A 26,220-nucleotide genomic window follows, 5' to 3' on the forward strand; every position below is an offset into this window, starting at 1 on the left:
AAAGGCACAACAACCTAGAGGGGTATAGATAGAAAATATGCTTCAGATGTAGGGAGTGTTGGCTACAGTCCCACTAAAAAGACTACCCTCAGAAGGAGCCAGTGCAGAGTCTTATCCTATCCCAAGTCAAAAAAGAAAAAAGTTCATGCATTCCAAGTGTGCATCTTGAAAGAGGACTTGTCAGCAGGCCCCACCCCTGACCCTGCTGACAAAGCAAGTGAAGGAACCAAACAGCAAGCTCCTCAAGGAAGAGGAGATCCAAAGACACAAGTTTTCCATCTCTCTCTCCCCCCCCCCCCCCAACAAACAAAGGAGTACCTGGCAGACATTTATTTCCATATCATTTAATCTGACCCAGTTACTGGGCTCTACTTTGGTACAGGAACAAAAGCGGTTCATTCCATTGCATGCCATGTTTGGCATCTATCCCAGCCACTGCATATAAGAAGTTTATTCACTATGCCCACTGTCATTACTATGCCACACACTTTCCACCTGGACCCTAAAATGGACCACTCTGAAAAGTGGCCAAGATTTAACTGTTCTCTCTTCTCCACTCCACATGGCATGCTCAGGGAGGAAGCTGACCCTTGCTAAGACAGGCACTGGAGGACTCAGCAGTCCCCTTGAGGAAGGAAAAATATAGGCAAGTCAGCAGCCAGGGAGACACTAGGACTGGGGCTGGCTGACTCCAGTCTTGCAAGGCCTCTTCTCTTTTCCCTGCTTTAATCTCCTGTGGTCTTCCAGGTCAACTATATGGGAGATCTTAGTCTACCACACACCTGAAAGCAAGAATGCCTATTTAGGATCTCATAACAGTTTAGGCATAACTACTTTGTGTTAAGATCTTTAAGTTCTTTTGCTTAAGAATCATCATGATCTGCTTTCTACTCCTTGCTACTCACCCTAAGGCACTACAGGCATCAACAAACTGCAGCATCAACAGAGCTGTGGAGAAGTGAGTAGGTCCAGTACAAGGCAAAGGGTTGCACTGTGGAGCTCAGAGCCCCAAAGGGTCATTAAAGGCAATGAGTGCTAAGAGTGTGTTGCTCCAGCATAGGAAAGTGGGAGCACAATTCTTGGAAGAGTTTAAGGGGGACAACATAATTCCAACAGTACTGATTCAACTGTGGAGAAGCAGGCAGGTCCAGTTTGGCAAGAAAAGCCAAAGCGAAGCAGAAACTCCAGTTAAAGGCAGAGGGTTGCACAGTGGAGCTCAGAGCCCCAAAGCCTGGAGACTCACACTACTTCCCAGCAGGGTATTGCCGGCCTTCACGCACTCAGCCAACTGCGGTCCTGCAAGAAAGAGACAGAGTTACAGCCTTCCAGCACCACCCAAATGGCCACATGTTCGTCTCTGAACAAGAGCTCAGCAGGTCCTTTGTCAGTGAGGACAACGGCACAACTTCTCATGGTAAGTGCAGGGGTTGGTAAGTGCTAAGGGTGTCTGCTTCAACTCAGGGAGTAAAATTCTTAAAAGGAGACATGATTTCAGCATAGCAGAGACACCAAACAGCAGGAACTGAGTGGAAAAGACACCCACTGGTCCATGTCTTGGAAATGGAAAAGACAAGCTGACAGGAGGAAGGAGGAGGAAATACCCCTGCTAACTACACAAAGAAGTGCCCACTACATTTAACAGGAGGAGAGCAGCTCTCCCTCTTTGCCCCAGCATGGAAACTTTTCCAGTGGCCGTTGCTAGTGGCTCTTTTGTATCTTTTTTTTCTTAACAATGTCAGTCACATGAAGAAAGGGAAACATTTATTTACTTTAAACTGCTTTGTGAACTACGTTTTGCTGGAAAGCTGCAAATAAATAAACTTGCAAATAAATAAATCCATGAATTCCAATGCACATAAACGGCCATTCAAGGCAGGGCAACAGGGTTGCCTACAGCCTGGCTGCCTACAGTCTCTCACCTGCAGTTGCATGGAGCCAGCGGAGAGCTTTCGCTTCCAAGAGCTGCCACTCATCCATCTGCTCCGCAGCGTTGGAGTGAAGCCAGAGGATGGCCAGCACCGTCGCCCAGGCATCGGGGACCACCTTGTGGTGAAGTTGGAAGAGAAGTCAGACATGGAGTCCTGCTCACTTAAAGGTCCAGTGCAGATGTAAGAATGAAGTGGTTTGCTTTTCTTAACCAGTGTTTTGCCTTTCATCTGTACTGAGCAAGCCATGGCTAAGCCAGTCTCCCTAACATGACCGTCTTTCAGCTTGTAAGGCATCACTGCTCTCTCCCTCCCTCCATAGCGCCCTCCATAGATAGCACTTCACTTCCCAAGCAAAACCATGGTGAATGTGTTGGAGTTGATGCAACTCCGTCAGCTGTCCAGAGGGGGCAGGATGCTGTCCAGAAGGGGTCAAGCTATGACCCAGTGACTCTGACCTTTCTACCTGTTCTCTCTGTGATCCTTGTGGGGTGTGGCCCTAACCCTTTATCCTTCCCTTCTCCTCTGAGCACTTCCTCTTGTCCTCTGACCTGTTAAGGCACACCAGGGCTTTGATGCCCAGGCCACCTTGAGCACAAGGCATGCAGGGCAAGGCAGCTCTAGGGCCTTGCTCTCTCTTAAGTGTTAGCTGAACCTCTGATCCTAATCAGATGCTGTAAATATACACTCAATGGAACTGTAAGTAAATAACTTCTTTTTTGCAACTTTAACAAGCCATTGCCTCTTTCTTTTTTCATTGAATAGCAGTCAGCCGGGTGAGGGAGGTTCCCTTGGGTGATAACCAAAGTGGGGGGGGGGGGGTCTGCTGCTTAAGCTACTCTGCCTCCCCCCAAAGATGAAACTATTTTTAATTTCCTCCAACAGAATGTACTTCTGGAATTGTAATTTACATTTAGGTGAGAAATTTTGGTGAGCCTTAAACTGTCTTATGTCTGCACTGGGCCATCCCTTCAGGCACAGAAATTGTTAGTTGCCTGCCGTGAAACCAGGAAAGCACGATCTTAAAATTGCCATTTTCAAACTGTCACCCATTCAAGTGCAAAATGTCCCACCATACACACAGGAGTTGCCACAAGCATTCAGTCAAGTGCCAAATGCTGGTCTGGCCCCAAAGTACCTGGGCAGGTGTTTTGCTTGAGATTTCAGCCTCACTTAGGCCTAGTATGCTGGCCAATCCAGTGCCAAGGGGCCAGGAGCCATCTGCATTCTGCAGGGAGACCAGGCTTAAGTAAGGACTTTCTTTTTCCATGGAGTCGAACTCTTGATCTTCTTGTACTCCTAGAAGGCCTTAGGATTGGAAGCCAGAAATGACATGGAAATGTTCTCATCTGCCTTGACTGACAACTCAGAATCCACCAATGCATAAAGATAACTAGAACTATTTCTTCTGGCTGCATTCCTTTGCATTCAGCAGGACTGTGTCTCATCTCATCTTCAATCAGCCAACCATCTATTTTGGGTGGAATGCTTCAGGAACTCTTACATGGATGGCTTCATGAGAGAAGCCATCTATGGAGAGAAACATCAAGGTTTTACCGCAATTTTTAGTTAACTTATCAAAGTTCATAACCACAAGATGAAGCCACTCTCTTAAATGACTTTTTAAAGAAAGTGTTAGACAAAAGCTACGGATACATTAGTCAATTATTTATTCTGATAACTAAGGGGAATTTGCATAATTAGCACTGAAGTTGCTTGGGGACAAAACAAGAGAGACCTTGTTGCCTTCGCAATCTGCCTGAGAGCTTCCCAAATTACTGCTGGTGACAGAATGCTGAGAGCCAGGATAGTGTAGTGATTCTGGAGGTAGACCTGGAAAATCCAGGTTCAAATCCCTGGCTCAGCCATGAAGCTTCCAGGGTGTCCTTGGACCAACTATCTCTCAGTCTCATCTTCATCACAAAGTTGTTGTGAAGACCAAAAGAGGGAAGGAACTATGTACAGGGAAGGAACTCTGAGCCCTTTGGAGGAAGGTTGGTATAAAAATGTGAACTAGACAGGACTTTCGTCTGATCCAGGGGACAGTTCAAAATAGGTCAATACTGGCACCTTGGATTCGGCTGGAAGCTGACAGGGACTTGGTGTAATGTTCAGACTAACACAGTGCTTCCCAAACTCACCTGGCCTACATGCCCTTGTCGAGCTCTAGAAGTAAATGGCGATGATGTGACAATGTGCTAATGTGACAATGTTAGCACCACTTAATTTGGGATCATACACAAAAAAGCCCTAAAAAATAGTGTAAAAGACACAGAGAGGGTGGGTGGGCTCTTCTGCAGCTCTGCAGAAAGCCCACCCCACCGTTCTGAACCTCCATGCAGTGATCCAGCACGTTGCACTGCTGAGCAGCTTGGCCAGTGCATGTGTCATGATGCCCCCCAAAACACACTATAACGCCCCACTTTGGGAACCTCTGGAATAAGGTCTTCATTCTCCCACCTGCCACTTCCCCTCAATAGGTGGCCTGCTGAAGCTTCTAAACTCTACAGAAAAATCAGCCACACAGAGTGGTCTGAAATTGCTGATGTAGCTGACTTTGGCTTTCTGCCAATTTACTTGTCATAGCATTAATCTATGGTTCCCTGGAACTTCCACCCCTCGTTAGCCCCTTTCAATGCATTACCTGGTGATAGATCTACTGTGGTTTTAGCTGAAAAGCTCATCAAGGCTGCACCTGTGAAGAAATCCAAGCAGAAGGGAATTAGCTTCTCTGGACTTTATTGTCTAGCTCTAGCTGGCTGAAGTTGGCACAAATGTAGCTGCTGAATGCATGGTGAGGAAAAAAAACACAGATAATGGAGCGGCAATGAGACCCTGTGAGAAAGGCTGCTACTCTGGTGGCCTCTGCAGATAAAACCCATTTCATTTGAAGAGCTTCTCTGTTTCTACTTCAGTCTTCCCGAGGTTCTTGTGGAGCACCAACTTACCAGAGGGTGGAGTGGATTCAGGTGCTGAAAACCCAGAGAATAATGTCCCTCAAGACCTTTCGGTAAGCTGGCAAGCAAAGGACTGATGGCAATAGAAGGACCAGATGGGTTGACAACAGGGCCCTGATCAGGAACCTTCAAAATGCCACGTGAGTTGTCACTGAAGTTTATTATTTTCTCCTTCTGTTCTCTTTTACTCTCTCTCTCTCACTTTTAAAGAATCAGTATTCATATTTTCCATGAATTCATATCACTTTACACCAGTGGTTCCCAAACTTACCAGGGTCACGGTGGTCCCACAGCCTCTTCTTTCTGAATCAGCCAATCACTGCCACCTTGGATCTCACAAAATCCCATGAGATCAGAGATGGCGGTACCAAGGAGAGCCGATAGGAGGAGCATCCGGGGACATCCTGTGGTGCTCTAAGGTGCCATGGCACACAGTTTGGGAACCACTGGTTTATACAATCAGCTCTTTGATGGCTGTTCTGCACTTCATTATGTTTCCCATTCATTGTAATCCATGTTGGTTACCTGGCCAGTTCTTGTATTTTTGCACCCTCATCTGTTCCACAATCATATCTGTTTTCAATTTTTTATATATCTCAATTGGATGCTTTAAAAAAACAACAACACAAAAAAACCTATTTTTAGTTTTAAGAAAACTATTAATTTACTTCAATAATATTTTGAGAATGTGATCTGTTTCACCATTGCATTTCGGGCTCATCTGTCTACAGCATACCTTGACAATCTTCCTAAAGATGGCTTAGAACTCTCTGCCTGCTAACATGGAGCTCTCCAGAGATGTAAATGCTCCATGTCTAAAAGCAAGTTTCTTGACCTCACACTTATCAAGACATCTCTGGTTTCTGGTACACAACTGGAAATCAGAAGGGTTAAATGAGGCACCAATACTCAAGGACCCAGTTCTCAGGCCTCTGTCTCCTCTATCATGTTTACCTTTTGATTCGAGAACTAACGCTGCATTCTGCCTATTGCTCCAATTAAAAAACTTCACCATTAAAAGAAGTGGCACTGCCAGCTAATTCCAAGCATCCCATAATTATTTCAGTTATAAAAATCAGGAACTCCATTTTTTTAAAAAAAGCCACAGACATGCGCATTTCAATACAGCATTCAGAGCCAGAATCTTCCACTCATATCATACAGCCACCAGTGGATGCAAGTTCCTGTTACCTGAAGAGTGAAATCTAGGGGGACTAGCACACATCATTGACGCTGGGGCCGAAAGCACACATTTCTTTAAAAAACATGCCCGTGGCATGGGAGCACTGTAGAAACCTGGGGAAGGAGGAAAATACATTTTGAATGAGGAGAACTAACCACACACAAACTAGACAGTTTCCTGTTATTTCTTTTGCTTGTATCATGCCATTCCTGCACTAAGCTCTGCACAGGAGAGGTCCTGATAGCTGATACAGGGGAAGCCTCTTGTCCCCCGAGTCAGCTAGAAAATGAGCATAGAAAAGACATCACTTTATTACTACTCCCGACAGGGGCCTGCGGCCTGGCAACCTGCTCTCTTCTAGGCAGACCAATGATCAAGGGCACGAGTTCTCCAAGTTAACGGGGCTTCAAGTGGGAGAAACTAGGTGGGTGTATATGCTTCAAGGTACACATGCAGTTAATGAAACTGGCAAGTGTGGTGACATTACCGTGCCAAAGCAGCTGGCATATTCCTCTCTTCTCAGCCCAGAGGTAACATTTGCTACACTCCATCATCAGCTTTCTAGCAGAAAGTTTTCAGCTCTTGTTCCCAGATGTCTATCTCGCCTATACACTTATACATCTAGAACTTACTTGAGTTCTAGAGGCCCAAAGTGACTGGGAGCAGCTTACCTTGTGAAAGTGCAAGCGGGATGTCTCGGCGGACGAGAGCGCCTTGAAGTGGCTTGCCGAGCTCGGTGTTCACCCCCACATAGGCTGTCTGGGAACACACCACCCCCGAGCTCAGGCTGGTCTCCAATGCCAAACGCCGCTTTTCCTCCTCGTCAGCCCCCTCCAATTCCTGCAACAGGGTCTGAGCTGCCAGGAGGTGAACTGGGAGTCTGGAAAGAAATAAATGGGGAGGGGGAACACTTAGGACAGCTTATCCATCTGAAGTCCACAGGCCTTTCCTTGGGCTCTCAACAGTATTAGCATCCTTATATAAAACTACAGGTGCTCTGTGTTATGTTGAAATGTTCACATTTGCTGATGTTGCATAAACAAGTTTTTCACTGGCAGTGGAAGGGAACTAATTGTGCCTGATCTATGTATGCAAAGCCCCTGTACCAAGGTTGGATTCATGGCAGACAATATTTAGCACAATATTTAGTCACATTGCCAGTGTGCAGCTGTGGCATCCCTAGCGAAACAGTCACCATGGCTCTCCAGACATAAACCTTCAGATAATCTCTCATCATCCAATTCACCTGGAACCCAGCCTTAGTATTTTTTACAATCATAGAAGGTTCTCTCCTTCAAGAACCACACAACATTTCAGATGGATCTTCCTGGTCTGGTCTCACTTCTGGCCTTCAGTTGCCTCCCACGCAGGCTGACAAGCAGCTCCTTCATCTCTCACATGGAGGGCAGCCAAGACGCTTCTTTGTTCACACCAAAGAGCAGATGGAATAGCTCGGCTTGTCAGTTGCTTCAAGGTCTCCACGTTCAGGGAGCTGCTGGTGGCCTCGAACTGGTGACCTTCCGATGTTATCTTCAGGCTAAGAGAGGCTGTACCCTCTAGACCAGGCCTCCTGCCTAGATAAGGGCAATGCAACTCTGAGGTAAGGGAACAAACATTCCCTTACCTTGAGGTGGCCTCCGTGACTGCCCCCCAACTGCAGGATGCAGCACATGCCCCACTGGCACAGCTATGCCAGTGCTGGAAAGTTGGTTAGGAAAGCACATCACTCAAATGTAGTGAGGGCCCTGCAATGGTTTCCTATCTGAAAAATGGTGAGATGAGATGCAGCTACTCAGTGTATGAACTGTGAATTGCATCCTCAGATGCAGATTGCAGGGCAACCTTAGACATTCAGGAGAGACAGGAAACATAGAACAGTGAGTGCAGCTTTGCACTTTGGCCAGGGCTGGTGCAGCCAAAGTTTCCAAAGTGTCATATCTCTAGCTAAGGTACCTGGGCATTGGACTGAGAGGGGAGTCTAGAGTGCCCTACCTGCCAGTCTCCTGAGCTTGGAGTGGGAACTTCATAGTCTCCTTGATAGTCTGGTCTTGGAAGGTGTACTGAAGCTCAACAGACCCTTCTGTAGCTCCTGATGACTGTGGGAGAACAGAAGAGTGTCACAGTATGGATGGGTTGGAGGGAAATAGAGATGGAAAGACATCATATTGGAGGGCTGCCTTTGGACAGCATTGGCTCTAGTGAACAGAAAGCACAAGAGTAGAACTTCCTCACAGAGGACTGACAGGTTTCAGAATTAGGGGTGGGTGCAGAAGGTTGCTCACTGGTTAAAGCTTTAGCAAGAGTTACTTGCCTGATGCTGCCCACACATCTGGGCATAGATGAGGCAACGCTGACCCTCAAAGATCACCCGAGGGCCTGATCCCACAACCTTGGCCTCCAGTCCAGAAGGCAAGTCCCAGTGCAGAGAGATCCCTGTCACGGCTGGCTGCAGGGCTCTCTTCAAAGATTGCAGTACCTGAGGAAAGACAATTATCATGTGAACGGAGGGGTAGGGAGAAGGGCTCCTGGGCAACAAAAAGGAAAGTGTCTCGCCCTGATGGCTGCAAAAATATGCCTGAAATGATGTGAGCAGAATCCTGAAGCCTGAGAAGTGGCTGAATAAGATAACCTTTTAGTTTTTATTTCCATGCCTTGCCCAGAGAATCGGATGGTACACATGCAATCTATGTACAGGGCCAGAGACAGAAATGTGTCGCACAGCTGGCATGCATGGGATATTGTGCTAATGTTCAGAAAGCATTCTTTCTGGACAGAAACCAGACGGGTGGGATTTTCCCCCATCACCAAAATATTTTAAAATGCTTCCTTTGGAAAATCTAGAGGTAAAACTTTGGGTACTACTCGATGCACAAAGCTTTTAAAAGGTTGTCTTGGGACACCACAGGAGGGTGAGGGCTCAGACAAAGGACACTCAAGAAGGTCATCCTAAGTGCTGTCAAAGAAGCTGCAAAGAGAAAGAGCTCCTTACTCAGGTTTCTTCTTCACCCCCAAAATGTGCAGCTAAGTTCTCTGGTAGAAGGGGCTGGGATGACAAGGGCCCATGAACACACACATGTTGGAGATTTCAGTAAACAAACTATAGCCGAGTGGAGAGAAATGAAGCCTAGCTGCCTTTCAGAAAGAGGGCGGCAGAGCTCTCGAGCATCCTCACCTTGGCCTGCATGCGCTCCTTGCCCGTGATGAATTCTGCACTGCCCCCAGCTGCTCGGGCAATGCCTTTAACGAGGGCTGTAGAGGCCCCTTCTCCAATGCCAAAAGAGAAGCACCTGTGCGGGGGGGGGGGGAGAGGAGACATGGTCAGAGAAGCTGGACCACAACACAGTATGGAGAACGGGGTGTGTGTGAGATTTTCTCAGTTCCTACCTGTGGGAGCTGCTGTGACGTCTAACTTCTGAGATGACCTGATCTGTGTTCCCCACCTCTCCATCTGTGAACACCAGGAGCTGGAAGGACAGATAGAGACAGGATCATAGCTTCTCCTTCCTAAGAGGTGACCACAGAGCTAGGAGCCTCCATTTCTCAGAGCTTAAGCATGCTGCAGCCTCCCTCTGCTTTCGTATGCCCCAGTACGGGCCTCAAATCACAAACACCCCAGGCCAGGTACAATCACGATTCTCCTGTTCTCTTTTTTCATGTTTTTGGTCTTGTTTTGACTTATTACAGAAACGAAATGACCTCCCAACAGAGTTTCTCCTACCTGACGAGGATGTCCTTCCTGGAATGGCTGTCTATAAATGGCCTGGAGTGGCTGCAGAATCTCTGTGCCCCCAAAATCAGCATCCAGTTCCTTCACCCGCTGGAGGGATTCTGACATCGTCTGCTGGGTGTATTCTATGCTCTTCCTGCAGAGCATATAAAAGAGTAAAGGAACAGTGGATCCAATCTGCAAAGGCTCGGTCTTGTTTCTGAGCAACAATCCCTTTTCTCCTTTTCCATTAATGCAAATTCGCAATAGGCAGGAACATGGGAAACCGGAAATTGACAGCGGTTGGCGAAAGGCAGGGTATTTTGACACTCACGGGTAGAAAGACTCGTAGTGTGATCCAAAGCCATAGATGTTGAAGTAACACCCCAGAGGAAGACTCTTCAGTAGAAGAATGAGGGTCTCCTGAAGTGGGGAGGGGAGGACAAAAGCTAGAGAATCACCCTGGACATCTGGGCTTTTCTTTTCAGACTCAATGCAGCAGACCCCAGTCTAAGGACCCATCTGCTACTACCCTTCCATGCTACACTCCCTGACTCCTTCCTCTCAATATCCCACCCACATTTTTATAGCAGCCTCCAGATCATCCTTTCAAACACACTAACATGTGTCAATTGGCATCGCACCTTCGCACTCTGAATGCGTGTGGGTGAATTTGGGCCACCCCCAATGTTGCAACCCATGCTGCCAGAGCGATCCAGAAGGAAGATGAATTCCCCAGCGGCGTTCAGGGCAGGTTTTGATGGAGGGAGGCTGGGGTACAGGGTGAGCAGAAGTGCTGGATCCCCCATCAGAGAGCCTGTTTTTTGCACAGAGAAAGGACATTCAGTAGTCAGTTCCACACCCAGATTTGTACACAACTGGATCGTGAATGACACAAATAATGAAACTTTCTTTTACGGTGGGTTACGGGGAGCAGCAAATGGATTTGGGGTTATTTTCACACCAAGTGGGCTGCCACATGGACACTGCAATCTGCTTTCCATAATAGATCGAAAGATAGCAATTTAGTCCACTTTCTCCTTATGTGGTCCCTTTAAACCAGGGATGTCAAACTTAAGGCCTGTAGGCCAAATGCGCCCCCTCCCCTGAAGCCTTTTTCCACTCCTGCTATAATCGGGCTCTCCCAGTGTCATAATTAGGCTCTTGCATACCTTGAAGTTAGGAGCAAGATTTGCACATGTTCTCTTCTGTCATTTGCAGCTAAGGAGTTTCTATACGAGAACCAAGTGTTTATTTCTGGCCATTATCTGCTTAATGATGTAGCTTCCTGCTTAATGATGTCACTACAGTCCTCAGCAGGCACCATGAATGCTATTCGGCCAATGGCTTTGACACCTCTGCTTTAAACAAAGAAGGGAGTGCAGGACATGGCAAGCACACCCCAAGCATGCTCCACACTTCCTGACCTCTTTAAAGGGAACATGCAAGAGAGAAGTAATGCAAGGAGACAGGCATCCAAATCACTTTCTTGAAGGCATTTTAGAGGACATCAGTGGGCTGGCGGCATCGTCGGTGAGGACTTTGGGTTGAGCAGTGGATCATCTTCAGTCACCCCTCCCAAGGCACCAAGCACTGCACCTAGGACCTCATTCTAGCACAAGTTGGCCTCCCAACACCTCTTACATTCCAGCTTCCACTTCCTTCTTGCACCACAGCATTGCTCACCTGAGGCAGCCCCTGTCTTCCCCATCTCTAGCAGAGCACTGGGCTTGTGTATTTCTTCGTAATAAATCAGCAGCTCCACATCTCGATCAAATTGGTGTCCTTCAGCCAAGGAGATCTTCAGAAGAAGAAGAGAACAGACAGGAGAAGAAAAGTTGAGGGATGGACAAGATTACAGAATGCCTCAGGGTCAGGAGCATCAATTCCTAAAGTACAAGCACCTCTAGGAAATATCTAAAGCCCCGTGATAAATAAATGAATTAAAGAATAAAAGGATTCCCAAAGTGACCAGGGAAAGAAACAGATGTCACTGCATGACTCACTGTTCAGGTTCCTTCACCTCTGCCCAGTCTGCCAGACTGATATGTCAATATCACATCTGCTTCCCAATCTTATTCAGTCATATGAGAAACTTTGGTCCAGACACAGGATTCAGAAATCTTAGCTGTGTGGTTTTGTATTCATATGGAATAGAACATGCTGGCCTGAGAGACTGTTTGCTCCTTCCTTGCTTTCATTTTGGATCTGCACCACCATCTGTTTGTGGGTTTCACTTTTTCTATAGCGTGTAAAGTTTGGTTCATGGTCATCTTGCTTATTTGTTCACTCAGACAGGAAATAAGATGGTAGAATATTTTCTGGAGCTCTTCATTTTAGGTGTATGAAGAAGGCGACAAGACTGACTGCTGCTCAGTACAAAAGGAATTCCCTCCATATGGGAAACTGGATACCAGAGAGATGGGAGTCTAGCCCATCTTCTGGGCACAGAGGCCTTTGGTATGCATGTACAGGTCATGCTTCATTATCTGCTAGGGTTCTGTTGTGGAACCTCTAGTAGATTAAAAATAAAAAAGCAAGCGGATACCAGATCAGAGGAAAAAGACCTAGGTCCAGATTTCTTGCTCCTTTATTGGTATAGACACCATTCCATATTCAGCCACTACATGGGGTGAATAATGAAATCTAATGGAATAAAAATATAATTACACAGGCCTATAAAACTGAGGGTTAGAAAAGTTTTTCCCAAACTTTATGGTGGTTTGATATGAATTTGCACCATTTACACCAAGCCTACACCATGGCTTCCTCATGAGGAAGCTGCTTCAACCATTCACTAATGAGGCTATACTATATCTCCAAAACTAGACGTGATAGGGCAAAACAGATGCCATTTTTTGGAATCAGTGCCCCAAATATACCCAGGAATTGGTGTAACGCTTAAGGAAGCAAAATGTGTGTTGGCCTGTGTCATTTAACAGCGTGAAGGTAGGAAATGGGATTTGGGTGCTTTTTTGCCTTGTTACAAGGCATTTAAAGGTGGACTTTCCTATCAGTGATAAGTCAAATCAGTGGATACCAAGGTCCCACATGTAATTCTTTTTCATGCAGAAGCTCTGAACTTGTCTGGTTAAAGACAAACCACCCTACCATCCAAAACAAACCAACAATCCCTATTGTTTGTGTGAGTTTGGGATTAGACTGAGAGCATATTTCCCTATTCATGTGTGTGCTTATTGGTGCATGGCAGGGATGTCAAATTCATTTCTTACAGAGATCTGAATAGGATTCATGGTGACTGCTATGGGTGTGACATCATTACGCAAGAATGCTGGTCTTGCCACACATGTACTTGGTCAACTGTTTTGCTTGAGATTTCAGCCTCACTCAGGTCTAGTACACTGGCCAACCCACTGCCAAGGGGCCAGAAGCCATCTGCATTCTGCAGGGAGACCAGGCTTAAGAAAGGACTTTCTTTTTCCATGGGGTCGAACTATCAACTTTTAACAGTGGTTCCCAAACTGTGGGTTGGGACCCACTCGTGGGTCATGATCTGATTTTTGGTGGGTCACCAAAGGGTGATGGAAAGATTAGATAACTAATTGCCTCAAGCCCTGAGGCTATTCAAAAATCAGGAATTGTAGCTCAGTTGTTTTCAACCACTGTGCTGTGGCACATTGGTGTGTCATGAATGGTCTGCAGGTGTGCTGCAGGAATTTGGGGGAGGGTCATTTATTAGTGGGACCATTGGGGATGTGAGAACCTGGCCATCAGTGTGGTATGCCTTGTCAGTTGTCAAAAAGCAGATGGTGTGCCTTGACCATTTTAAAGCCTTCTCAGCATGCCAAAAAGCTCAGCTCCTGCAGTTTGCAAGCATGTGCAAATATAGGGAGATAAATGCTTGAGGGATTTTTTTCTGGTTATTGTGAGTTATAAATAAATAAAATATTATTTCTTTCTAGACCTCCTTTTTTAAAAGTCAGGTAAATTTAGGTGGGTCCCAATACAGAGTCATTTAGAAAAAATGGGTCCCAGTGCAAAAATGTTTGGGGACTACTGGCTTATAATTAAAGCTCAGCAGGTTTAAAAAAATGAAACCATTTAAGCAGGTCTCCTACCCAGGAGCTAACCAGAGATAGCCCTGCTTAGCAAGCAGATGAGGCCTCCCTATGTAGTCTCTTGTTTAAGGAGTTGTGGGTTTCTGTTTACACAAACCGAAAGACAGAGAACACTCCCTATTTAGACATCCAAGCAGGGGACACATTCCTTCTCCAGTGAGGATCTAAAAATAGTTCCCCTTTTTGTCTTCTGGCTCTCCCTTTTCTTTTTAAAACAAGCAGGTTTTTAAATTCAAGCTCAGGGATTGCAGCCCAAGGTGTAAAGAGAGACAGGGTGGGACCCCTGTGACCCCCAGTAACGACTGACCTACAATTGTAAACTCTGAACTTTAAAAGTTGAACAGACAAAAGGAGCAAGTTTATTACTAAGACTGAAAAGAGGCCTAAAACATTATCTGTGCAAATTATTCTTTCACTGCAAGTGGTCTCTTCGGCTACACTGTCAGCTGTCTAGGCTGCTGCCATCTGGAAGTCTGCCATCTCTTGAGCACCAATCAGGTGCTTCCAGAGACCTAAAGAGCCAATCAGATGCTTCCGCCAAGCCCAGGTCTCACATGGGGATGGGACCAGGTGAGAACAGCAACCATTGACTGTGAACGGCCAGCATAACTGCAACATTTAGCCATGGCCAAAAACCCACCCAATCATCATGGTGCCTGGATATTTAGCTTCCATGGGCTGTATCCAACCTTCTTGACACCCCTGGTCCATGGTCCGAACCTGAAGCTGTGAAAAGCCTCCTTGGCTCCCATCCTTTATACCTGTGTTTTTGCTCTGAATCAAAATGAATGGATGTTCTTCTCCTTTCCTGATCCCCTCTTTCCTGTGGTGTTGTAATGCTTGTGTTCTGTCCCTGGGCTATGTAAAACTGGGTGACAGCGTTCATCTGGGGGCAATGCATGTTGATCTCCTAGTAGAGCAAATTCACCTATTTTCAGAACCAAACACCAAACCCCTCTGCTTGGTGCATCAGTCCCCTTACCTGGGCATTGGTACGGTCTTGTGCCACATAGTTTAGGGGCGTAAGGGTGCACTTGGATTCCACACGGTTGATGGCATATGGGGACTCCAGTGTGGCCCTGAGACTGAGTGAGTAGGGAAGCTGCCCCTTGGACCTTCGTGGTATGAGTTTGGTGATACCTTTGCCTGCAGACTCTATAAAGCGAAAATCATAAGTCAAGCCTGTGATTGTAGGACAGAACAAGCAAAATCCTCTTGTAAAAACCACCCTCCCTCCAGCGCCTACTGGCAATGAACAACAGTCAGTAGAAACACCCAAGTAGAGCAGATGTGGCAGGTGGAGACACCATGAGGCAGGACCACCTAGTATGGAAGAGGTGGTGGGAACTATCCTGAGGTTTGGTCTAACAGGGAGCAGGATGGAGTGGTCAGATCCAGCGAAGGAAGAGCGGACTGTAGCACTTCAAGTATCACAGAGGGCTGCCAGTTCCTTTCCTTTCTGGCTTTCTGAACACCAAGGAGTCTCACGCATGCAGTCGCTCAGCTGCAAGGGAATCCACTCTGCCACCTCACTGACCACACCTCAGGATACGAATGAAAAACTAGCGCGCCTAGAAGAACGTTCCCATCCCAACCTGTGCCTTTCCTTCTAGGTCTCTAGAGCAGGGCTGCCCAAACCCCGGCCCCCGGGCCACTTGGGGCCTGCAAAGGGCCCCAATTTGACCCCCCAGGGAGCCCCCATCTCCAATGGGCACTCGGCCCGCTGGAAACCCACTGGAGCCCTCGCTGCACCGAGGCGGCTGCTCTTCTCCAATGTGACTGCTCTTTGCAGGGACAGCAAGGAAAAGGCTAAGAGCAGGAGCCCCGCCCATCCACAACCCTCCCATTAGGTTGGGGAGGCTGCAGCTGAGTGCATGCTTTGGATGGGGGTGAGAAGTCTTGGGTCTGTTTGTGCTGCTTGAGTTTGGCTTGGGGGGGCAGGCACTGAGGAGGGAGAGGAAACTGTTAGTCTATTTGTGCTGCTTGCCTGTGCTGGGCGCTGCAAGGGAGAAATCGCAGGATGTTTGAATGCTGCTGGAGAGCATGTCTACTCAGCAGTAAATCCCATCAGACTCAGTGGGGTTTACTCCCAGGAAAGTGTGGATCCGATTGGACTGTGAGTGTGCTTGGGGTCAGGGGCTGGAACTACAGGGGAGAAGTCCCAGGAATGTTTGAATGCAACTGGAGAGCATGTCTACTCGGCAGTAAGGCCCATCAGACTCAGTGGGGCTTACTCCCAAGAAAGTGTGGATCCAAATGAGCTGTGTGTGCTTGGTGTTGGAGATGGACACTGCAGGGAAGAATTTGTGGGGATGTTTGATTGCAGCTGGAGAGCATGTCTACTCAGCAGTAAGTCCCACAGAGTCAGTGGGGCTTACTCCCAGGAAAGTGAATGCTTGGTGTTGGAGGCGGGCGCTGCAGGGAAGAACTCATGGGATGTTCAAATGGGGAGGAAACCTACTGCTTTTGCTTGTTGGGGTTGCTGGCAGAGAGGGAGGAAGGTAGAGGTCCCTTTGTGAATGGGGAAATGCACACAGCTCTCTGCCTGCTTCTAAGTTTGTTTGGTGCTGGGTGCAGGCTGGGGGAGGGACCGGGAGAGGGAGACAGGCAGCTCCCTTCTCTGTGTGAATGAGGAGAAACAAACTCCTGTCCTGAGGGGACAGGTGCCCACCAGCTCCCTGACTGACTGTGTTCCTTTGCTGCTGCTTGTTGCCAGGATTGGGGGGGGGGGGAGAGTGAGAGTAAAAACATGCTCCTGCATGGGGGGGGGGAGAAGCCCACTCTGACTCCTCTTAAGTTTGTTCTGTACTTTTCCCAAGGGAGAGGTGTGTTATATGTGTCAGGAATTATTTTAACAACCCCCCTTTTCTGGATCTCATGTGTATTACAAAAAAGCTCAGTAAAATTCATTCATTCATATAAGTGCCATCTCTAAAATATTCATTTATGTAAATTTATTCAAATTTGAAATGTAAATCCCCCCCCCCCGGCCCCCGACACAGTGTCAGAGAGATGATGTGGCCTTCCTGCCAAAAAGTTTGGATACCCCTGCTCTAGAGGGATGTGGGAAGCTGCTTCATATCGCATCAGACAGCATAGAGAAGAATGGGTGGTAGTGAAGGAGCTTCATTTTCCGGTACACAAGGCTTACTCTTACCCTGGGGATCATAGCGGGGATTCAGCACAGCGGGCAGGACAAAGCGGACGGCTCCGTCAGCCTCTGGAGCCAATGCCTGAACATAGCGCAGCTTCAGGGTGGCCTCCCCACCGGGAGGAAGGTTGCCCAGGCTGCAGCTGAAAATGTCACTGGTTTCCTTCTGCCTCTCAAGCAGGAAAGCCTCGCGGCCTTCAGCCAGGGCATCCTCATATTCCTGCTCTGCCTGCATTGGGGTGGGGGAGAAGAAAAAAAGAAGAGGAGGAGTGTATTGGGCAAGGAGAGGAGATCCCAAGAAAGGTTGCAATACAAGTTCCCTTGAGAGTTTTAGAACAAAAATGGTTAGATAACACCAGAGAGCAGGGGTGTCCAAACTTTTTGACAGGAGGGCCACATCATCTTTCTGACACTATGTCAGGCTCCAGCAAGTCTCTGGAGGGCCAGAGGTTCATTGGAGATTGTGGGCACCCCGCGGGCTGGATTGGGAGTCCCTGAGGGCTACAAATGGCCCCTGGTTTGGGCACCCCTGCCCAAGAGCATACATATGCAACGCATATAGGTATTTATTTTTCTTACTGCCGATAGCATGTATTCTTCTGAACCTATATACGAGGTATTCTTTTGAACCTGTATTCTTTTGAACCTTGTATATTGCACATGCTGGTGATAAGCATTGTTTTTTGAAAGATGCGGCTCTATAACATAACAGCCCAATCCTACCCTCAGTCGGCAAGCGGAGGCCTAGTCAGCAGCACAGAGGTAAGTAAAGTCATATTTACTTACCTCCTCCACTGCTCCCTGGTCCCCACTGGGCTACACTAGCTATTTTGCTGACATAAATATGGTAGGTCCAAGGAACTGTGTTGGGCCCAGGCTGAGAACATAGGATCTCATGGACACTGCTGCTGCTGGCAAGATCTACTTCAGACATGCCCCCAGCCTGATTTGCCCTGCAAATCCCAGTCCAAAAGATCCTGCCCCCATCTTCCCTGGGTTGGTGGTAGTTCTGTGAGCATTGTTCCTAACACAGCATGGAGTTCAGCAGTTCAGCAACAACGTCATTGGCAAATGTCCACAGGCAGTGTTGCAACACTGTGAAGCTGTAGGAGAAGCCCATGCATGGGCCCCTTACTGGGAATGCTGTCCACAATCTGCCGGCACCTGCACACAGCCTCTAAGCCTTTGTGCTGGCAGTAGCTCTCTGGAGCTGCTGCTGCACCAATGGCCTGCAGGATGTGATGATAGATCACAAGGTTCATCATGGCATCCTGCCCATAGAATTGGGACAAAAGAAAACTAACAATGGAAGTATTCATACAATGGTCAATCACACATTTTAAGTCCTATCAGGTTTAGCTCAGTGATTTCGGTACATGCTGAACTCCTACACAGGGACACTTACGTTGATCAAATGAATCTGCTGTGACTCCTTAGTCACACTTTTTTTGGGTAGGTGTGCAAACATCTGCACTGAAGAAAAGGTAGGAGAAACATGTTCTTCCTGTTTTCAAGATAAGTTGGCCACGCAGACTGGTTGGCCCTTGCCAGAATCACAAAGCCATACCCTCCCCAGCAATGCTTCAATGTCAAGCATCACAAATCAGAATGGTGGGGTTATCAGGTAAGTTCTCTCTCTGCAGTGCAATGAAGAACCCACCTTCTTCTTCTCTAGGATCCGGGCCTCAATCCGTGTCCCACCAATCAGGCCCTCAAAGGCGTACACGGCAGCTTCGTCATCCAGAGGGAAAACAAACACGGCCTCCACTGGGGACTTCTCCTCATTCTGGTAGCGAAGCTCAGAGACCACGTCAGCCACGAAGCCTCGAACCACCACATCCACAGAGATGCCTCGCAAAGGCACTGGGGCAAGGGAGCAATGAAGAGCAGAGGTTAGCTGAACGTTAGGCCTGGCATGTCAGGAAACCACAAGCAGATCACTTACCTGGCTTTTGGGAGCATGTAATAAGGCCACATTCAGGCATGGCTGATGATAACCTCTGGGGAGGAAGCAGGAATCCAGGGGAAGAAGGTACAGTCTGTGGTAAAAAAAGAAAGAATTCCATTTCTGTTTCTCTTTTCATTTGAGAAAAGGAAAGTTGTAATGTAGACAAATCTATCAAACAATGTCTTCTTCTGCCTGCATCTGTTGCTTCCCCCACCATACCTGGTATTCAATGCTTTCTCCAGCTAGCCATACCTGGCAATCTTTCTTCTTCAACATGAAAGCATTTATTTTTTTTCAGCTCTTTTAATACACTTGTGTTTCACTGTTAATAGACTCTGCATCAGTACTAATATGAGTTAATATTACTGAATATTAGTTATAAATATTCTCTCCCCTCTGGGGAGAAAGGCCGGCTATAAATGATTACTATATTATGATTACTGGGTTGGGGCACCTTCCCTAAGAGGAAAGACTACAGCGTTTGGGCCTCTTCAGTCTAGAAAAATGGTGCCTGAGGGGGAAAATGATTGAGACATAAAATTTTTTGCAGGGGATGGACAGAGCGGGTAGAGAGACGCTCTTTTCCCTTTCGCATAACACCAGAACCAGGGGACATCCACGAAAGCTGAGTGTTGGGAGAGTTAGGACAGACAGAAGAAAGTATTTCTTTACTCAGCGTGTAATTAGTTTGGGGAACTCTGCCACAAGAAGTAGTTATGGCATCTTGCCTGGATGCCATCCGCTTAGAGGATTGGACAAATTTCTGGAGAAGTTCATTATGGGTTACAAGTCATAGTAGGTATGTGCAAGCTCTTGATTTTAGAGGCAAGCTGCCTCTGATTGCCAGATGCAGGGGAGGTTACCAGGATGCAGTTGTTGTCTTGTGTGCTCCCCGTGGCATTTGGTGGACCACTGTGAGATACAGGAAGCTGGACTAGATGGGTCTTTGGTCTGATTCAGCTCTTCTTATGTTCTTAAATATGGTAATAATAAATAACTAGCTTAAGATGCTTTTCTAGCAAACTGGGTGCAGACCAACTAATTGAAATGTAATGTGGGAAGACAAAGGTGATGTTAGTAGGAAAGTTGACTCAGAGGTGTTTACAACCTGCTTTGGATAGTGTTTCACACCCCCCCCCCCCACTGAAAAATCAAGTTTGCAGCGTTGCTTCTGGTTGAGCAGGACACTCCAGAGACCAGGATAGTATGGCTAGAGCACCAGCAGCAGCCTTTCCCAAGGAAAGCAGATTTGGTGCCTGTGATCCATGCTTTTGCCATTACTTTTTTGCACCACTGTGATGCGGTCTGCTTGGGGCTGCCCTTGAAGACTGTCTAGAAACTCCACTGGACCGCAGGGTAGCAGTTAGGGTGTTTTGGGCCCTTTGTCAATCTCAGCACATCACACCACCACTTCACCAACTGCACTGGGTTCCAGTGTGTGTCCAAGCACCACTCCAGGTTCTGAGTACTACCTGTAAAGCCTTAAGTGGTTTGGGACCTGTGTACTGGAAAGATGTCTGTCTTCCCTGTCAGCCTGCCTGCCACTGGAGTTCTTTAGCTTTTAGCATTTGTCTGGCTCTTTCCAATAGAGTATTAAAGGTCTGTTTTAAACAGACAGCCCTCACTCTGGCATTCTTGCTCTGCGGCCCTTCCCTTGCATGTTCAGCTCTTCCATTGTGAATTTGTGGGCAGGTCCTGTGATGCTGACAGTGCATTTTGTGCAGAGCCTGCATATTGTCTAAGCGGTTTGGCTGTTCTCCATAGTTTTTGCAGTGGAGAAATTCATCTTGGTTTGTGTGACCTTCTTGTTACTTTGAACAGGAGTGGTTGCTGAAAGGCAAAGAACTCCAGTGGCAGGGTACAATGAGGAAGCAAGGGCACTGTTAAGGATTGAGGCCTGCAAATCCAGGTATGTGGATTGTGTGCCAGACACTGAAGAGTATGAAGATGGGGGAGAGGGAGAAAGGATCAGTGGCTAGCGCAGTAGGAGCAAATGACTGAAGACCTGTGAAAAGCACCATGAACTCTGAAGCCACCATGCTACCCCTTATCCAGAATTCCAGAACATGGAATATTCCAAAATACAGAACTTTTTGGAGGACCAACATGACTTAAAAAACATTTTTTTTTGCCTAAAAAAGTACAATCACTAATTGTATTTCGTGCACAAACCTTGTTTCATGCACAAAATTATTCAAAATATTGTATAACCTTCCGGCAAGGCATATAAGGAGTATACGAAAAATAAAGGAATTTCATTTTTAGACTTAAGACCCATCCCCAAGATCTCTCAATATGCAAGTATTCCAAAACATGGGCAAAAAAATCAGATATCCAAAAACACTTCTGCTCCCAAACACTGGATAAGGGATGCCCAACCTGTATAAATAATAAAGCATAAAAATGGAAAGTGAAAGCCAAATGATTTAAAATAGCTAAGAAATTTTAATTTGTCTTTTTCTGGAAATTTGGGAAACAAAGCCTGTACTTTGTACCTGAGAAATCAGAGTTCTGCAGGGGGGGGGGCACTGCACCCATAGACAACTTGAGAATCAGTTCCCACTAAGGCTTCCCACTAAGAACAGAGCTGCATACCCAAGAAAAGTTGTTTGCTTGGGGAAAGGACTAAAGTCTTGCAGCTGTATAGCTTCCAGTGCTCTTCTCTATCAGCTGTGCTGCACAGAACATCAGCTCCATGCACACTAGGTATAAAACTAAGAACATAAGAAAAGCTCCACTGGATCAGACTAAAGTGTGACGGGCATGAGGGCAGAAGCTTTTCACAAGTCAGGCAATTAGCAGGGCAATAACCTAATCACCCTCTAATTACTCAACCAGCTTCTGGTTACTACCAATTGCTCTCTCAACTTGAGGAGCTCTCAGACCATTCCAACAGGTCAATTTTGCCCTCCAAAGCCTTGACTTCTCAGCCAGAGTCCACTTGCATCCGGGTGCCAGGCACACTTAATCGCCATCAGGGTAGCTTAGGACCATGTCACTGGAAACCAGTTCCATTTACCACGTTTCCCCCTTCCATGGTTCCAATAATCCACACAGCTATAAATAGATAGGATTTATTAAAGGATAGAAAGAAAATAAAACAGGCACTTCACATAGGCATAGATTTGGGAATTTAAAGAGAGCATACAATACACATCAAAATTAAAATAATAGAGATTAACTTCCAACTAGAAATGGGAAATTTCTAGAAATTTCTAACTTCTCAGCTAGAAATGGGAATTTAAAGAGAGCATACACCAAAATTAAAATAATAGATATTAACTTCCAACGCTAATACTATCACTCACCAAAAGTCTCACATCAATAAATCTCAGTCCATCAGCTGACCCTGCCATGGTCAGGGTTGTCCATCTTTGACCAGAGTAGTCAAAGCTCAGGCCAGAGAAGAACTAAGACAAACGATGTTGCTAACTGGTAATTCTTACACCAAACTTGAGTTCAACAACCAATTAAAATTCAGAACCAGTCAAATGTTCTAGTGGTGGACATGCATTCTGGCAACTTGCTCACTAAAGGTCACCCTTCCCAGCCTGAAACCTGCAGCTGGAACAGATTCCCAGTTAAGGTGTCCTTGGCCAATCAAGCCACTCTGGGAACCACTATCTCTTAGAGATGAGGGGCAGCTGCTCCCACAACCCTCCGAGAAGCTGAATCACACCTCCCACAGCTGAATCTGGCTAACATGGCTTCAGGCAGAGGCCTATACTTTGTCCAATTTTGCCTTTACTGTGACACAAACCACTGTTCTATCCACTGTATCCATCCCCTGCATAACTGAAAACTTGGCAGGGGGAACAGCTAATAGGAGAGCAGAGAAGCACTTTTTGCATAACCTCCTGTCTTGCAGTTCTGATTTTGAATCACAAACATCTAGAAACATGTTTTCCTGGAAGAAACCATGTTGGGAGTACAGACTGAGAACCTTCCCCCATCTGAGCCTGGATCCCTCATCACTGAACAGTCATCACTGAACAGCTGCAGTAGAAATTCTTAGGCAATAGGAAATCCACTTAAGAAGAAAGAGGCAGGGATCAGATGACTTCCAGGCAGCAGCTGCAGGGACCCTGCCCCGCATCTTTGTGTTGGCACACAGGGAGAGAGGCCAACAATGCTACTCTCCCACCCTGTACACACAGCATAATGCAGGGATCAGGGCCAGATGTCATAACCGAAAAAGAGGACCAGGCACCTCAAAATGTAGGGCATCCAAGAAAAATGTAGCACATGCCAAAAGAAAAGCTAAAAACACTTGCATATTGATTCCATGTGGTTAATTTAAACACTATGTTACTTATTCAATTTAAAACTATATCACATATAATTTATTAATTACAAGAAGGGTTTGCGCTGCCTGCAGGGGTTGCTCCCAGGGAAAAGGAGGACATTTAAGTTCTTTTTCAGGACACGAGGCTAAAAAAGAGGACATGCCCTGGAAAAAGAGGGCGTCTGGTCACCCTGATCGGGGTGCTCTTGGTGCAACCTGAGAGGCCAGGGTGGGGGGCAGGAAGAAAGCAAACTGGGTGCAGGGCGATCGACGTAGGGAAGCAAAGTCTGAATGCAGCTGGGGATTCAGCTGGGCTGGGCAGGGGTCCCCCAAATGCAGAGGAGGCGGCGGGGGGACTGCAAGGGGACTTTCCACCTGGAGAGGAAGCTGCTGCTCCAGGGAAGGGAAAATCGGAGGGAAAGATCTGCTCACCTGCAAGAGCGTCGCTCTCTCCCTGCAGTCGCTCGATGAAACAGAAAGTGAACCTGGCAAGCAGGGGAGGTGCCCCCAGCCAGCCCCGCCTCCAGCGCAGGGAGTCAGCAAAGATCTCCCCGATGGAAGGACCAAGGAGTCCACTGCAGGGGAAGATGCTGAGTCATGCCTGAACCTGGGGAAAGAAGAGCTCTTTGTTGACAGAGTCGCCCACGCCTTTGGATCGCTGATCCTTGCCTCTGGGCACCGCGCACCGCAAAGAGAGTCAATAGAGTAGCAGCAGCCCAGAGAATGTGGGGCGTGGGAGAAGCAGGGGTTGAGCGGAAGAGGGAGCGGAGGGGACTTCTGCAGAAGTGGTGACTCGACCATCAGGCATTCTTGTGCCTTTAAAACCTTTTTCCCCCCTCAGAGGACCTTACTTGAGATGGATCATCCTCAGGTCAACTGAGAAATTTGCCTAGGGGTGTATGTTAATGTCTAGGGAAGGGGGAGAACCTTCCTGCGCTAGACCCAGGGTGACCAGCTACAACAGAGTGCCTATACCAGGGGTGTCAAACTCGTTTCATAGCAAGGGCTGAACAGCATTCGTGGTGCCTGCTGAGGGCCAGAAGTGATGTCATTAGGCAGGAAATGATGTCAAAAACACGTCATAACAAAAAAATAAGCACTTTTTCTGACTTTGGAACTCATTAGCTGCAAATGACAGACAAGAAAATACACAAATCTTGATCATGTTTTAAGATATGGGACAGCCCAATTTTCACATGGCCTGTCCTTATAGCAGTAATACCTCAGCACTGCTCAGCAGCTGAGATCCTGAGGGGCGGATAAAAAGCTTACGCCTGGCCGCACCGCCCCCCCACGGGCCTTATGTTTGACACCCCTGGCCTATACCTTGAACCATTGTATAGCAGAGTGAATTTTGCAGGCGGAACTTTAAAAACCCTTCCATGTTGAGCTGCACCTGCCAAAATTCCCTCTGCTATACAATGGTTCAAGGTATAGGCACTGTGTCCTCCACTGTATCTGGTCACCCTGCCTAGACCAGGAATGACCAACTTTTCAACTTTAGGGCTCCTGGACCTTTGTCAGTCCCATAGAGGAGGAAAAGATGATGAGCTGCACCTGCTAAATTCCCTCTTCTACACAATTGCTAAAGGTTCAGGAACCCTAAAGTTGAAAGGTTGGCCACCAAGGTCTAGGGCAGGGGTGTCAAACTCGTTTCCTATAGTGGGCTTCATAGCATTCATGGTGCCTGCTGAGGGCTGGAAGTGACATTATTAAGCAAGACATGACATCATTAAGCAGATGATGGCCAGAAATAAGAACTTTGCTCTCACATAGAAACTAATCAGTTGTAAGTGGCAGGAGAGATAATGTGCAGATCTTGTTCATAATTTTAAGATATGGGAGAGCCCAATTATAACTGGGGCCATAATGACCCATGGGCCTTATGTTTGACACTCCTGTTGGGGGGGGGTCCATGGATGGATGTAAAGGAGGTCTGTGAACTGAGTGCAAGAACAGTTATGAAGGTGGTCTCAATGAGGCAATTGCATCTCCCATAGCCTGCAGCAGAGTGTTTACACAACAGAGAGGCTCTTAATGCTAAGAAGAGGTAATTGATCTTTAGTAGCCTGTGCAGCCAGCTAGTGTCTGGCAGGGAGTGTCTGTTTACACAACAAAGGCAATATATTGCACTGAATGTTCACTTAATGACCTAACTGCATAATAACGGATTGGAGAATGTATCCCTGTCATTAAGTGGTGCACACCTGTATATGTTTCCTATGCATTTTTCTGGAGAATGGGTTTATAGCTTTCATCATGGGTTTAGAGTTTCAAAGGGCTCCACAGCCCCAAAAAGTAGAGCTGAAGGCCAGATTACTGACCAGCTGCCCCCTAATGGGGCAGCAAGAGTCCACTTCCTGGTGTGAACCAATCAGCCAAAAATCCACACAAATTTGGCAAGTCTGGCTGGAGACCTTTCTTCCTAATATGCAGCCCCGGATGAGAGAGCGCAAGATGCAAAAGCACCTATTCAGAGCAGTCTTGCTGTCTTTCCTGAGACAGCATTTCATTTAATCAGATCCTGCTTCAGACCCTCTGATGCCCACTCCCCATACCTGGGAAGCTTCCTTCAGCAAGCACAAGGCAACAAGAGGAAAACACCAAGTTCTCAAAACAAGTGAAAGTGTTTCTCACCACCACTTTTCCTGTTCTCACCCTATTTCCACCACCATGTTTCAGAGTATTGTCTCTGCCTCAAGCATCATACCCACTAAATTTACATTTCTCAGCAACTGCAGTTTTACTTCTCCCTAGTATCAGGGCAAAAGGTCAATGTGGTTGTTACTGTCAGAGGCTGCAAAATAGGTCAAAACCAGGATACCATTCCAAGTGCCTATTTTTGATGTTTGTCTTTCTCTTGGTTCCCCCCTTTTCCAGTCCGGCCAGTTGTCCTCATGGATAGGCCAGCGCTATCTTTCCCTCCCCTAAGGGTCTGATGCCATGCTAGTGCTCTGTGCACGTCAGGGGTCACAGTCAAGTGAGC

The 26,220-nt window shown here is 47.0% G+C and overlaps 1 protein-coding gene across 1 annotated transcript; it reads right to left on the bottom strand.

The window, feature by feature from the left end:
- Window positions 1-328: 328 nt before the first annotated feature.
- Window positions 329-23,937, bottom strand: LOC136651208 (von Willebrand factor A domain-containing protein 5A-like). The gene is made up of 19 exons (XM_066627397.1): window positions 23,667-23,937; window positions 18,947-19,040; window positions 18,662-18,864; window positions 17,008-17,230; window positions 14,833-15,005; window positions 11,458-11,572; window positions 10,416-10,588; window positions 10,106-10,194; window positions 9,784-9,928; window positions 9,450-9,529; window positions 9,238-9,352; window positions 8,377-8,541; window positions 8,058-8,161; window positions 6,737-6,945; window positions 6,074-6,178; window positions 4,570-4,620; window positions 3,064-3,233; window positions 1,920-2,043; window positions 329-1,296 (listed from the first exon to the last, which is right to left on the bottom strand). The coding sequence occupies exons 2-19, from the start codon at window positions 18,984-18,986 to the stop codon at window positions 1,217-1,219; spliced, it is 2,364 nt and encodes a 787-aa protein (XP_066483494.1). The 5' UTR covers window positions 18,987-19,040; window positions 23,667-23,937; the 3' UTR covers window positions 329-1,216.
- Window positions 23,938-26,220: the final 2,283 nt, after the last annotated feature.

The sequence above is a fragment of the Tiliqua scincoides genome, chromosome 5 (assembly GCF_035046505.1).
Source record: "Tiliqua scincoides isolate rTilSci1 chromosome 5, rTilSci1.hap2, whole genome shotgun sequence".
Taxonomy (NCBI): Eukaryota; Metazoa; Chordata; class Lepidosauria; order Squamata; family Scincidae; genus Tiliqua; species Tiliqua scincoides.

Excerpts from the sequence above, each read along its gene's own strand:
- LOC136651208 (XM_066627397.1), bottom strand. The coding sequence starts at position 18,986 with ATGCCTGAATGTGGCCTTATTACATGCTCCCAAAAGCCAG. Across the intron at positions 9,929-10,105 it reads CACTACGAGTCTTTCTACCC|GAAGAGCATAGAATACACCC; the intron begins GTGAGTGTCAAA and ends TATGCTCTGCAG. Across the intron at positions 8,162-8,376 it reads AGATGTGTGGGCAGCATCAG|TCATCAGGAGCTACAGAAGG; the intron begins GCAAGTAACTCT and ends GTTCTCCCACAG.